The 15090-nt window shown below is 45.7% G+C and overlaps 1 protein-coding gene across 1 annotated transcript in view; it reads right to left on the bottom strand.

The window, feature by feature from the left end:
* LOC111963248 (regulator of G-protein signaling 6-like) overlaps positions 1-15090 on the bottom strand; it is a 63648-nt gene that overhangs the window by 2060 nt on the left and 46498 nt on the right. Inside the window, 15 exon segments of the mRNA XM_023986558.2 lie at positions 174-233; positions 781-873; positions 1783-1969; positions 2226-2351; positions 2843-3015; positions 3183-3287; positions 3431-3505; positions 3833-3856; positions 3859-3915; positions 6064-6144; positions 6573-6637; positions 7485-7536; positions 9895-10001; positions 10129-10179; positions 12519-12618. Of these exon segments, the coding sequence (XP_023842326.1) occupies positions 174-233; positions 781-873; positions 1783-1969; positions 2226-2351; positions 2843-3015; positions 3183-3287; positions 3431-3505; positions 3833-3856; positions 3859-3915; positions 6064-6144; positions 6573-6637; positions 7485-7536; positions 9895-10001; positions 10129-10179; positions 12519-12618 (1356 nt within the window).

Here is a 15090-nt window from a genome sequence, read left to right as displayed (position 1 = left end):
TAGACTAGCTATCCCTGCCAACATGTTGAGCACTTACCTGTCCTTTTCAGAATTTTTAAAGAAATGCAAGTCAAAGACCTCTGTACTACTAGCCTTCACAATCATTTTGACCTTGAAAAAGGTCTTCGTTGGGTCGCGTGCCTGTGTTCCAGCCCTAGTTTCTGGTAACTTACCACACTGCGGGTGAACTTCTCCAGGGAGGTACGGCGGCCCTGCTCACTCTCTGTTTGTGACTAGAGGCAGGGTGGTGTGGAGGTTGGGTGGGGGTGAGAAACGGTGAGAGACACGGGGAGGGGAGGAGATGAGGGAAGGTTAGAAGCGTTTCAAGGCAAAACACATTTTAGGCCATGAAGCCAGAAGCAGTGGCTGTGGTAGAGAAGCTAGGGACCAGGCCAGCAGGGGGAGTGCCTTTTCAGGGGACTAGATAACACAGGGATGCTGCTCACCAAGAGAAGATGATGCTTTGATCTGCTGTGGTGCTGATCATCCTAGTACACAGTATAACAGCACTTGCTTTATTTTCTGTTTTAGAGAGCCGTGATTGTATGTATAAATCTGAAGGAGTCAAAGAATATAATAAGTGACAATAATCAAGCAAAGGTAAGCTAATGTCTCAGTTTAGATGTAAATGGAGATATAGTATCTGTAGAAAGTGTAGATTTTATTATAAATGTATCCTCTTCCAAAAAGAGGATGGAGTGCTTTCAAACATATTTAGTAAATGCATAATATCCCAGGTGGAGGGTGTGACTGATTAGGGTTAGTTATAGTAGAGCTCACCGGCTTCTTTCTGGCTAGCAGGAGGTCCTGATAGATGTTAGATCTCAGGAAGCGTGCATAGCTGTCACTTTTCATCAACTTGAAGATGTGCTCCTGGAGAAAAGGGAAGAGGTGGTGATGATGATGGTCGTTGGGGGGGGGGGGTGCTGTCTCTTATACACATCTAGATGTGTATAAGAGACAGGGTTGTGCATGGTGTTTACTCTCCATTAGATGGTCGGACATGCGTGTGTGTGTGTGTTGTGCACGTGTGTGTGTGTGTGTGTGTGTGTGTGTGTGTGTGTGTGTGTGTGTGTGTGTGTGTGTGTGTTGTGTGGTGGTGTGTGTGTGTGTGTGTGTGTGTGTTGTGTGTGTGTGTGTGTGTGTGTTGTGTGTGAGAGAAGACAGGACAGACAGACAGACAGACAGACAACAGACAGACAGACAGGACAGACAGACAGACAGACAGACAGACAGACAGACCAGACAGGGACGACAGGGAGGGAGGGAGAGAGGTACGGAGGGTGGGAGGGAGGGAGGAGTCTCCCGAGACAGGGCTGAGTGAACACAGAGCCATCCACGCTAATGCACCATCAGGCAGTCGCCCTCAAACAAAGCTAATACAGTTTGAACCTAAGGAATCTATGATGAATGCATGGGCTATTCATAGGCATTACTCAGCCCATTAGGCCCTGGCTAACATAGCAAGCCTAAAAAGACAACTGAGCTGAGTTTCCACATCCGTTTTTCAGAGGAAAAGGAAGCTAGGTTGAATGAACTGTATCCCTGAAAACCGAATACATTCGGTTGTTTGCAACTACGCTAAGGGTGGGCCCTGGCAACCACAGATTCTTCACCGCTGTTCACTCACTTCCTTCGCACTCCATCTATCCATCCACACCCCTCTCAGCTACCAATGTGCAGGGAGTTTACTGTATGTGCAGTAGTAGCAGCAGTATTGACTGTGTGTGTGGGCGTGCGTGCATATGCGTTTGTGTGCATAGGGGAGGTTGTGATACATACCTGTGCGTCCTCATAGCTGTATCGTCCAGGGTCTTTGAGGTTATGGCTGGTGCGCTCATAGCTGTGGGAGTCCAAGTTGATGGAGCTGGGYGCTCCCTCTGCCAGGAACTCCTGCCAGATCTCCTGGGCCCTGGTTGCCACGTTCTCCAGGGGCCTCCGCTTCAGGTCCTGCACTGCCAACCAGAACCTAGCCAAGGGGCACAGGGAGGGCACAGCCAATAGAGATCAGTGTCTGCAGCATTCACTTCCCATTATTATCTGCCAGGAGAGGAGAGCTCCCCACTGTGGACATTCAGTGCAGTCATTCCCTTAATCTCATTACCGACACTCAAAAGTCTCTAYCTAATGGCCTGGGGAATTGAAATGGATGTGAAACAGTAGAATGAAAGCGGATAGTGACTGTGTATCACTGTGAGCTGTCCCTGTAAGGCTCTATCTCTCACCGGAGGTTCTCTGAGCTGAACTCCGACTCCAGGAACTTGAGGAACGCTTCCTGCCCTGCTGGGTCCTTTAGGGCCTCCTCCAGAGAGAAGCCCCACTTCTTCACACGGTGCTGGCTGGGGTCCCGGCTGCTCACAGGGAAGAACGGAGAGAGACAACCATGCTGCCTTTCAGACTTAAAACMGACCTGGTTAACTGTGCAAAGCTGTCATCAAGGCAAAGGGTGGCTATTTGAAGAATCTCAAATCTAAAATATATTTTTGGGTTACTTTATGATTCCATATGTGTTATTTCATAGTTTTGATGTCTTCACTATTATTCTACCATGTAGAAAATAGTAAAAATAAGGAAAAACCCTTGAATGAGTAGGTGTTCTAAAACTTTTGACCGGTAGTGTGCATTACATTGTGGTTGTGGATGCTGTTTAAAATGTTGATTGCATAGGGAAAGAAAGAGGAGCTAGCCATTGGGCTATCATGACATTTCAGCCAGCACCTGACAGCACTAACCCTCTGCCTGACCMCACCAGTCATTTGAAGACTGATTGTGTTGACTAGTGATGTCTGTGCATGGTGTCCATGGTGCCTATAGCCTCACGCTGCCTCCCCAATGAACCCACCTAGCCTCCAGGTCCCAGAAGGTCATGTCATCGCTGATCCAGGGGTTGGATGGTTCAATAGTTGACGCCAAAGGATCGTAGACCATGAACTGTTCTGTGTAGCCCATGAGGCTGTCTGCTACTTTGGACATTTTCATACAGTGTCTGTCCAGCTGGATGTTCAAGAAGGAAATCTGAGGGAGAAAATAATTAACGATGGCAGAATAAGATAGTAGCGCATTACTCAGAAGTGAGCTGGAGTTATGATTGATGAATGAGACAGAMAGACAGACAGACAGCAGGAGATAATGTATAATGGCGGTGTTAGTAATGACCTGTCAGGMGCATCACAGTGTGTTACCTCCTTCTGCACGTCCTCTCTGGTGGGCTTCCTGGCCGGCTGGGACGGGAGGGACTGGTGGACTGGACTCTGAGTCTGGGTGTCGTCTGTTACCCCATACACCGACTGGACAGGGACAGAATGGATATACATGTCTGTTATTGCTTATACGCTCACCCTCAACACAGGCACGCGCCGCACAGAACATATACATACATACATACACAAACAGAGAGACCACTCACCACTTACAACGCCTAATTCCTTACCTTTTTCACCCTCTGTGGATTCTTCTCTCTCCGGCACTTGCGAATGTCCATCTCTGTGGTATTTACACAGCCTGGCTGTAAGAGAGTTAGTTTCTAGGTCAGATTATAGTGGGTCACCAGGCAGTATCCTGCCCTAGCCTGGAGGCTAGACTTCATTCAACATTACAACCACAGAGGAGTTGGATAATACAGAATTGGGATCCTGTCTAATTCAGGCTAACCCAGGCCACACTATACAACTAGACTGATAGAACCCTTTATTGTTCTAACAGTAGAGCCCTATGGTACTTTCACTGTAACACTCCCTGTCCTTTCATCAATCATCTCTCCAGCCCTCCCTCAGACCCCAGAACCACTACCTCCTCTCAGCTCACCACCAACTCCCCTCAGCCCTCAGCTCACCACAGGGCGATGGACGTCCCAGAATTGCCCCTCTCTTGGCTGTCCAAGATCTTCCTCTCAACCTTGTCCTTCTCCTGTCGATCCTGAGGGTAGACGACAGAGGACAGAGACAGGTAAATACTGAGGGTAGGGACAGAGGACAGAGCCAGGTTGATCCTGAGGGTAGACAACAGAGGACAGAGACAGGTAAATACTGAGGATAGGGGACAGAGGACAGAGCCAGGTTGATACTGAGGGTAGACGACAGAGGACAGAGACAGGTAAATACTGAGGATAGACGACAGAGGACAGAGCCAGGTTGATACTGAGGGTAGACGACAGAGGACAGAGACAGGTAAATACTGAGGATAGGGGACAGAGGACAGAGCCAGGTTGATATCGAGGGTAGACGACAGAGGACAGAGGACAGGTAAATACTGAGGATAGGGGACAGAGGACAGAGCCAGGTTGATACTGAGGGTAGACGACAGAGGACAGAGACAGGTAAATACTGAGGGATAGGGGACAGAGCCAGATTGATACTGAGGGTAGACGACAGAGGACAGAGACAGGTAAATACTGAGGATAGGGGACAAGGACAGAGAGCCAGGTTGATACTGAGGGTAGACGACAGAGGACAGAGACAGGTAAATACTGAGGATAGGGGACAGAGGACAGAGCCAGGTTGATACTGAGGGTAGACGGCAGAGGACAGAGACAGGTAAATACTGAGGGTAGACGACAGAGGACAGAGACAGGTAAATACTGAGGGTAGACGACAGAGGACAGAGACAGGTTGATACTGAGGGTAGACGACAGAGGACAGAGACAGGTAAATACTGAGGGTAGACGACAGAGGACAGAGACAGGTAAATACTGAGGGTAGACGACAGAGGACAGAGACAGGTGATACTGAGGGTAGACGACAGAGGACAGAGACAGGTAAATACTGAGGGTAGACGACAGAGGACAGAGACAGGTAAATACTGAGGGTAGACGACAGAGGACAGAGACAGGTAATACTGAGGGTAGACGACAGAGGACAGAGACAGGTAATACGAGGGTAACGACAGAGGACAGAGACAGGTAAATACTGAGGGTAGACGACAGAGGACAGAGACAGGTTGATACTGAGGGTAGAGACAGAGGACAGAGACAGGTAATACTGAGGGTAGACGACAGAGGACAAAGACAGGTAGATACAGAGGTAGACGACAGAGGACAGAGACAGGTAAATACTGAGGGTAGACGACAGAGGACAGAGACAGTAAATACTGAGGGTAGACGACAGAGGACAGAGACAGGTAAATACTGAGGGTAGACGACAGAGGACAGAAGACAGGTAAATACTGAGGGTAGACGACAGAGGACAGAGACAGGTAATACTGAGGGTAGACGACAGAGGACAGAGACAGGTAAATACTGAGGGTAGACGACAGAGGACAGAGCCAGGTTATACTGAGGGTAGATGACAGAGACAGGTAAATACTGAGGGTAGTGACAGAGGACAGATCAGGTTGATACTGAGGGTAGATGACAGAGACAGGTAAATACTGAGGGTAGACGACAGAGGACAGAGCCAGGTTGATACTGAGGGGTAGATGACAGAGACCGGTAAATACTGAGGGTAGATGACAGAGGACAGAGACAGGTAAATACTGAGGGTTAAGAGACAGGGACAGCAGGATAGGTTGATACTGAGTACACAGGTAGACGTGTCACTCTTATTTAGAGACCCGAGGAGGGTAAAAGCTCGAAGTGTAGGTCACAACCTGTCTCATTGCTTCATCAAGCAATCTGTGGTATGGCCGCTGGTAGGGTACAACTCTTACATAACTGACATTTTCTGATAAGTGCTTGGTGGCCTATTTCTCTCTGAATTTAGCAGAGCTTAATGTATAATCTCTTACCTCTACCTAACAACAGTAAATACTTAGTGCTCAGACTATAATCATTTGAAAGGTTCATCATGACCTTTTTTAATTTCCTGATATCGTGTTGAATAGACTGTATCKGATCTGCGCTGTGTTTACAAWTGTCAACCAGCAGATGGAGGCGTAATAGAAGGAACATTGATAAAAGACAAAGATTAAAAGGTCACCTAGAAAGTAACCTAGGGGTATGCATCTGACTCTCTATAGTCATCTGCATCAGTGAATGAGACATAGGGAGTACACTGACATATGGCACAATAGACAACGTATTAAAAACACAATATGTTGTGTATGTTCTTTTGCCTAGTTACTGTCCACTCACTTGACCTGCGCCTCAGCTTGCATGAAGATGAACTCCCACTTCCTGGCGAAGGCCCTCTGCAGTCGAGCCAGGTTCTCCTGTAAGACCCCCCAATCATAGAGATATGAGGGGTGAGAGTAAACCAGTAAACGTTCTTAGGTAATTACATTGCTATAATGCATAACTCTCTTACTGCATAAAGCTAGCCATCTCAGCTTAATCAGCAAGTAATATCACGGCTGTTGTAATTTGCACGTAATAATGGCATCTGCTCGGCACATGAGCAATGCAAACATCTGTCATACCTGCACATATTCACTGAAAATACAATTTTTTTTAATGTGGGGAAAACAACACTCTGACCCGACCACCAAACCTATAGAGCATGAAATAGACTAGAGCTCAGGGGCATGGCATGTGATCTGAGAGAAGCTGTAGGTATGTAGATGATAGCTTTGTTTAACAGGTCTGTAGTGTATAGGTAGTGTACTGACGACAGTTCCAGTARGGTGAATAGGGCACTCACAGCCTCGTAGTCAGCTAGCTCCAGCCTGGCCTTGTTCTGCATGGTGCGCTTGCACAGGTAAATGGCTGCAGAGGAGAGAAGTAGTCAGTTACTTGCTGTTGCTTGGCAGACTTTTTTGTGACATTGCCAAACAAATGCCACAGATGATGCATCAACATTTGTGTGAGTGTAGTTTATCTCCTGTAAACAAATGCCACCCATTCAGTTTCCACCTGAGTAAATCTCTACTGATCAGAGTGTTTTGAGCAATATTTAATGAGACCGTTGGCATCTTTTGTCATTTACACTATCAGGCTGGAGAAATGTCATGCAAACATGAAAGCCTGGAGATTTAAAATATGTATATTTTTTTATTTAACTAGGTAAATCAGTTCTTATTCTTATTTACAATGACGGCCTGCTTTGTTCAGGTGCAGAASAACAGATTCTTATCTTGTCAGCTCCAGTATTCGATCTAGCAACCTTCCGGTTACTAGTCCAACGCTCTAACCACTAGGCTACCTGCCGCCCCGTGTGTCACCAGGGGCGGCAGGTAGCCTAGTGACAAAATAACGCCCCTATACCCTGGATGGCTAATCTAGCGCTGCAGGCTTAGGGGTGAGATGAGATCCTCCTGGACAGATAGTGGGATTCATTACAGAGTGGGCCACTCAATCAATAATGGGTGTGAGACAACATATCCATAGTCTGTGTTTACACTGTTGGCAGGAGGATATGACACAGTCTGGGCCAGACACTCWGCACTGAGCAGGGCTATAKGCTAGGCTGGCTGGGAGTGGGGGGGCATCAGGGGGGGAAAATGAGGGTTTATGCACGGATAATTACATCTCAGAGGCAATATTTAGACACATTTTGATCTGAGTTCAGTAATATTTTTCAAATTCCACCCCTAGGGACCCCAACCTAACATACCATAGTCTGTGTTTTCAGGTTCCCAACAATTAGAGGGCCAGAAGTATGGAGCCTGAGGAGGAAAGTGGAGACATCATAAAAGTATTCATCGTCTTAAGAACATTTAAACATCCAAGCATCTGCCCTCTCTATAGTTTTCCTAATGTTGATGGAGACAGTTTTCCTCTCTAGCAGCAATGTTTGAAGTAAACTGATTATTTTATTTCTGTTTCACTCAGCTAGCATTGCTTTTATGTGGATCTGAATGTCAAATAATGAGGTTTTAAACATATTTCGGAGACCCAGTTTTTTTGAAGATTTGAATATGCATGTTGTGTCCAGTCCACCCTGACTCATAGCCCTGACTTCTGTTGAGACGAAGATGCCGGAGAAAATACAAACCATACAAACTCTCTGTACCTACCTTTTCTTCTCTAAGAACATTAACAAGTTAAAAGAAGATGAGTGACCTGATGATCAATGACCTTCTTGTRCTCTGCATAACTATCTAGGGAAGAACGGTAGCTATATTCTCCATTCATATTTCATCAACTATTGCAATTGATATTTCAGATTCACAGTTCATACATAGTGCATAAATAAATTATTTCTCAGATCTATCGTGCATTCTTAATGACGGGCGGAATTAGAACATAGAGATATTCCACGACACRATATTTCATCTCCAATATCACTCATAATTAGTTTCAGAACAAAAGGAAATCAAGATGAATGAGATCTGAATATGTGTCAGAATCGACACATCTAACAGACAGGTTAACGTATACTTTGCTGCTGAATGAAGATTGATAGATAAACAGAGATTCATCTACTCTGTCTATTACCAAACTGCTTCAATAACATTTTATGACGTGAGTCTGCTTGCCCTGAAACATCAGAGATTTGTCTCAAAGCACAGCAGGAAGTTGTCATTAAAAGTGGGGCTTCCAAAAAGACACAGCAGCTATTTATAGCACAGTGTACCCACACAGCCTCTGTGACGCCTCAGTGCTGGCACAGACACATAAAACATAKTCAACAGGTCATGCAGGTCCTCTTTTAAATGGCAATGATGACGCTCGCTTGTTGCACCATGACATAGCATCAGAGGAAGGGTATTTTTAGTTCTATTGAATACGGGTGACACACACGCACACATCCCCTTCCAGAAGAAAATGACATAATGTGTTTTAATCTGAGGGGAAAGAAGTGTGGCTAAATGGACTCTCTGGTAGATTGGGGGGGGGGGGGGTGACACAGGACAAGTGCTGAGGAAGAGAGGAGTGCCAGCCCAACGCTTCCCAAAGAGAGCTGCTTTAGCCTGCTAATCAGTCAGCCATAGTGACTCATTCTTCTGGAGCCTTTTAGCAGGACCAGGAACCATTCCGCCTCCACTACACTGTAACATACTTTACTGTACTGTATGTCATGATGCACGGCCCTGACAGTACAGTAGATTACCTCGAGGACGGAACAGCAATGCCAGTGTAGCGACGTGTCGTTTTAATGTCTTATGTTGAACATTGTGGAACATCCTTTTTCTGTCTGTCTATAMTGCTGAACTTTTATGGGCTACTRACTTCTTCCAAGCKCTCAATTCAATTCAAAGGGATTTATAGGCCAGGAAAACATATGTACAGCCCAATACAACACTGGGGCCAAGCTTCCTGCCATCCAGGACCTATATATTAGGCGGTGTCAGAGGAAGGCCCAAAWAATTGTTAAAGTCTCCAGTCACCCAAGTCATAGACTGTTCTCTTTGTTACCACACGGCAAGCGGTACCTGAGCACCAAGTCTATGTACAAAAGGCTCCTTAACAGCTTTTACCCYCAAGCCATAAGACTGCTGAACAATTAATCAAATGGCCACCCGGACTATTTACATAGTAATAAGTGTACACACTACCCTACACCAGATTGCGGGAYGCTGTGAGTAGATCTGTAACACTGTACATTGTGCCTCTCCAATTGGTATAATCTATTATAGCAATATTGATATCTATATTTATTACATAGTGATAATACTCAACCATATCTCAAGTGATTTAACCACAGGTTAAGGGAGTAAATTATGGCAGTGAGAGGAGACTGATTAGGCAAACATTTCCAAAGCGGTGGGTCCAGACTGATTACAACGCTTGACCTGTATAGTGAGGATCAGACTACTAGAGGAATCTCTCACATCAGTGGCTCTGTTAGAACATATTCTCCCCTGGTTATTTCTGCTTTAGAGCATAAAGTGACCAGCCACAAGGTAATGAGGCTACTGTTCTGTTCTGGACAGTTCACAGGGATCATTTATCCACTCCTTTGCCTTCGTGTGATAATGGTCATGACACATGTTATGGATGGTGATTTGGACAGTAAATCCAGTTTAGGACCACTAAGGATGGTAGGTATACTGGTGCCTGAAAATACCATGGTAGCTTACCTGGAAGCGGTATAAGGTCCCATCATCTTTGAGAGTGAGGACGTGGTCGGAGATGGGGAAGAKGTAGCCCTGGGCAGCAATCAGGCTCCCTAAATGGATGGCTTCAGCTGCAGGAGCGAGAACAGGATACTAACGCTGAGTAGAGAAAAATGGCTTCCCTTTTTAATGCTTGAGTAGAGACTGAGAACAGTGGTCAATCCCTGTGAAATATGGCTGTGTACATAGCAGGCATACCTGAGTCCTCAATTGAGAGGTTTTTCACCAGCCACAGCACAATGTCTGCTCCTGGTATTCAAAAGAGAAGAATGGTTGACAGTGACATTGAAATAGCGTTGTACACACAGAAAGCCTCTACACAAAAGCTGCAACAGTCCTTGAGCTGGTCTCCCCTTAACAATCTATTACTTTTAGCTTACAGCACAGCTACAATACTGACATAGTCGACCAATCAGCCTGTTATCCACCCTTAGTAACTTTTGGAAAAAATTGTGTTTGACCAGATACAATGTTATTTTACAGTAAATAAATTAACAACATTCTCCAGGGCAGCTGTCCAGGTCCTTTACTTTTTTCAATCTTTACTTATGACCTGCCACTGGCTCTGAGTAAAGCCTGTGTGTCTACTGTGTGTATGCGGATGACTCAACACTATACACGTCAGCTACTACAGCGAGTGAAATCACTGCAACACTTAACAAAGAGCTGCAGTTAGTTTCAGAATGGCTGGCAAGAAATAAGTTAGTCCTAAATATTTCAAAAACTAAAAACATTGTATTTGGGACTAATCATTCACTAAACCCTAAACCTCAACAAAATCTTGCAATGAGTAATGTGGAAATTGAGCAAGTTGAGGAGACTAAACTGCTTGGAGTAACCCTGGATTGTGAACTGTTATGGTCAAAACATATTGATGCAACAGTAGCTAAGATTGGGAGAGGTCTGTCCATAATACGTCTAAAATAAAGCACTTCTCTGCCTTCTTAACAACAATATCAACAAGGCGGGTCCCTAGTTTTGTCACACCTGGACTACTGCCCAGTCGTGTGGGCAAGTGCCACAAAATGGGACTTGGGAAAATTACAACTGGCCCAGAACAGGGCAGCACGGCTGGCCCTTAAATGTGCACATAGAGCTAACATTAATAATATGCATGCCAATCTCTCATGGCTCAAAGTAGAGGARAGATTGACTTCATCACTACTTGTTTTTGTAAGAARTATTGACATGTTGAATGAACCGAGCTGTCTGTTTAAACTACCAGCACACAGCTCAGACACCCATGCATACCCCACAAGACATGCCACCAGAGGACTCTTCACAATCCCCAAGTCCAGAACAGACAATGGGAGGCTCACAATACTACAGTACATAAAGCCATGGGCACATGGAACTCAATTCCCCATCAAGTAACTCACACAAGCAGTAAAATCAGATTAAAAAATATATAAAAAATACACCTTATGGAACAGTAGGGACTGTGAAGAGTCAAACACACAGGTACAAACACACATAACATACACACTATACACACATGTACACCTGGATTGTTATAATAGAGTAGTGACCCGAGGGCACACACTTAATGTAYTGTGAAATCTGTTGCAAAATGTATTTTAGTGTTTAGAAATGCTATTATAATGTCTATTACTGCCTTACTTTTTGCTGGACCCCAGGAAGAGTAGCTGCTGCCTTGGCAGCAGCTAATGGGGATCCATAATAAATATAAATACAAATGCCCTTAGCTAAGGCTGAATGTGGCATAGCAGGTGTTTGCAGGAACAATTCAAACGGAACAATGTGATCTTGGACTAACAATAGGCAGGAAACCAGGTATTTTGTCTAACTCCTGGACAGCAACATATTTGGCATAATGTTAGCACTTGGCAGTGAGGAGTGAGACTGAGAGAGTGAAGTGTGACACAGCAGGCCTAGGGAGACATGTGAGGTGGTGAGTCACACTCAGAGAGCATCCCTCCACCCACTCCCCACCAGCCCCATAGATACTGTTGACTCTGTTGACTCACAAGCTAACACACATACACCAGCCAGAACTGTCTTACTCACTCACACTGCCCCCTTAAACCATGTCACCCAACACACAACCAGCCACACTGCATAATGACAAGGGCAGCGACACACCAGACATCACATCAGGCTTCTCTGCCAAAACCTTACGGGCTGAGACTGCCTCATCTGTCCCAATCTGCAGAGGCAGCAATTCAAATGAGCCTGAAAGGTCATATTTGGCTTTAATGATTCTGACTCCTTCTCTCTCTCTGCTGAGGCACACTGAGTCATATCCTCTCTCTCTCTCTGCCTCTCTGCCTCTCTGCCTCTCTCTCACACACACATGCTGAACATGCAGCAAGCACGCGCACACACACACGCGCAACACAACGCACGCACGCACGCACGCACGCACGCGCGCCGCCGCACGCACGCACGCACGCACACACACACACACACACACACACACCACACACACACACACACACACACACACACACACACACACACACACCACACACACACACACCACACAACCACACACACACACACACACACCACACACACACACACACACACACACACACACACACACACACAACACATTAGCTGGTCACCTGATACCACACTGGGGATCTTGGACAGGAAGCTCTTGACAGTTCGGATGGCCACCCCTCCTGCCTTCTCATCCTGTATCCGCATAATGACGTCTTCAATCTAACAGGGAGAGGAGAAACAACACAAGTGATCAGGGTTAGAGCACGAACTAAAACATCCACAGTTTCTCCATAAAAAGTATTAATTTTCATATTATAATCCAATGGTGATGGGGATTACTTGTGTGTGTGTTGTGGCCTGCAAAAAAAGGTATGTTTATTGAGCCCCACAGTTCCCACGGTAACAAGGCACTCCAATGGGGAGACGTTGAGGAAGGCTGTCAGAGTGATTCCTCAGAGGCTAAGATAAACATCACACCTCAAAWGCACGGCAGACAGTGAGCACCCCACCACATCACACATCAGCAGCCTAAAATTAGGCATGGCCGCACCGTGCTCGCAACTCACGACTCATTACAAAGACAGGAAACCACACTCCTCCATGCAAACATACACACACACCCTCTGGAAAACAATTCCCCTCACTCTACAGTCAGCCAATATCACTCGCACTGACACATTATGCACACATTTATAGCTCCATGCAGGTTTGCGTTAAGGTGGAGAAGCTTAATAAGGGCTATGTGGTGTGAAAACCTTGGCCTGGTTTTTACAGTCTCTACATGTCAGGTCAGGTATGATGAGACTAGGATTAGTGTGTAAGACCTGATCTGCCAATGTCACACCAGAAGGCTCCCAAGCACCACAGCCTGGGCTGATGGACTCTCAGACCAGAAATTCACACCAAATGATTTAGTACACTCAGTATTATCCAGAGCCCACCTCACCCTGTGCTCACTGGCCATTAAATCCTTCATTTTGTGGCACACAAACACACATACACACACTGACTGTAACAATGCTGATTATGCTTGGATGAATTCAGAAGCCTGATTGTGTGCAAAGCATATTTGATTTGGCTGCTCCCTTCACTTCCCCATCTCAGAACAATAATCTGTATTYATCTGCACTGTTAAATGGGAGATGGCATGGTAGTCAGGAGTCAGAAACCATCAGAAAACACTCTTCATCAGTCATTTGTATAGAGSCCTATAGGGAACAGTGATAAAGTCAAGCAATTCTCTGTTGTGTGCCGCTGCCATTCCAACATGTTCCTGACCCCCTTCTCTTCCTCTCCTCTCATCCATCATTTGAACTGACACATTTGCACGTGTGAAGTTGATCAATCAGCCTCCTTAGCTTCAGGATTTAATCTCTGAGCAAGCAAGCGCACCAAGAGCCAWCTGCCTCCTCTCCTCAGTGGTTGCAGCAGGTTGCAGTTGCACGGCATGCCTCAGTACTGTGTACTCACAAGGACAACTATAGAGATGTGCAGTATTCTGGCCAATCCAATTCACACGCCAAGGACAGTAAAGTAAGACTACACAGCTTTTCAACAAGTGTAAACATTGCTCGCTAATTCAACAACCAGGAACAATCACAACTTAGTAGACCCATCAGCAGGTCTGTCTATGGCTATCATCTCCTTGCCAACCAGCTAAGTGTTAAGTAGATGACGCAGACCCTCAAGTCGTCCATTTTATATTTAAAATATCTATATATATTTCACCTTTATTTAACCAGGTAGGCTAGTTGAGAACAAGTTCTCATTTGCAACTGCGACCTGACCAAGATAAAGCAAAGCAGTTCGACACATACAACAACACAGAGTTACACATGGAATTAACAAGTGATATGCAACTTCTCAGGGAAGTTAGGAACCAATATACACAGGCAGTTAGGAAGCTAAGGCTAGCTTTTTCAAACAGAAATTTGCATCCTGTAGTACAAACTAAAAAGTTTAGGGACACTGTAAAGTCCATGGAGAATAAGACCACTCCTCCCAGCTGCCCACTGCACTGAGGCTAGGAACACTGTCACTGCCGATAAATCCACAATAATTGAGAATTTCAATAAGCATTTTTCTACGGCTGGCCATACTTTCCACCTGGCTACACTACCCCGGTCAACAGCCCTGCAACTCGCCAAACCTCCCCACTTCTCCTTCATCCAAATCCAGATAGCTGATGTTCTGAAAGAGCTGCAAAATCTGGACCCCTACAAATCAGCCGGGCTAGACAATCTGGACCTCTCTTTCTAATATGATTGCTGCCGAAATTGTTGCAACCCTATTACTAGCCTGTTCAATCTCTTTTCCGTATCGTCTGAGATTCCCATAGATTGGAAAGCTGCGCGGTCATCCCCCTCTTCCAAAGGGGGAGACACTCTAGACCCAAACTGTTACAGACCATATATCTATTCCACCCTGCCTTTCTAAGGTCTTGAAAGCCAAGTTAACAACAGATTACGACCATTTGAATCCCGTACCTTCCCCTATGCAATCTGGTTTCGAGCTGGTCATGGGTGCACCTCAGCCACGCTCAAGGTCCTAACGATTCATAACCCATCGATAAGAGACATTACTGTGCAGCCGTATTCATCGACCTGGCAAGCTTTCACTCTGTCAATCACACATTCTGATGAGACTCAACAGCCTTGGTTTTCTCAAATGAGCTGGCCTCTCCTGGTTACC

This window comes from Salvelinus sp. IW2-2015, linkage group LG4q.2 (assembly GCF_002910315.2).
Source record: "Salvelinus sp. IW2-2015 linkage group LG4q.2, ASM291031v2, whole genome shotgun sequence".
NCBI classification, from domain to species: Eukaryota; Metazoa; Chordata; class Actinopteri; order Salmoniformes; family Salmonidae; genus Salvelinus; species Salvelinus sp. IW2-2015.
The sequence above is the reverse complement of the archived record's forward strand: the minus strand, read 5'-3'. Positions and strand labels throughout refer to the sequence as shown.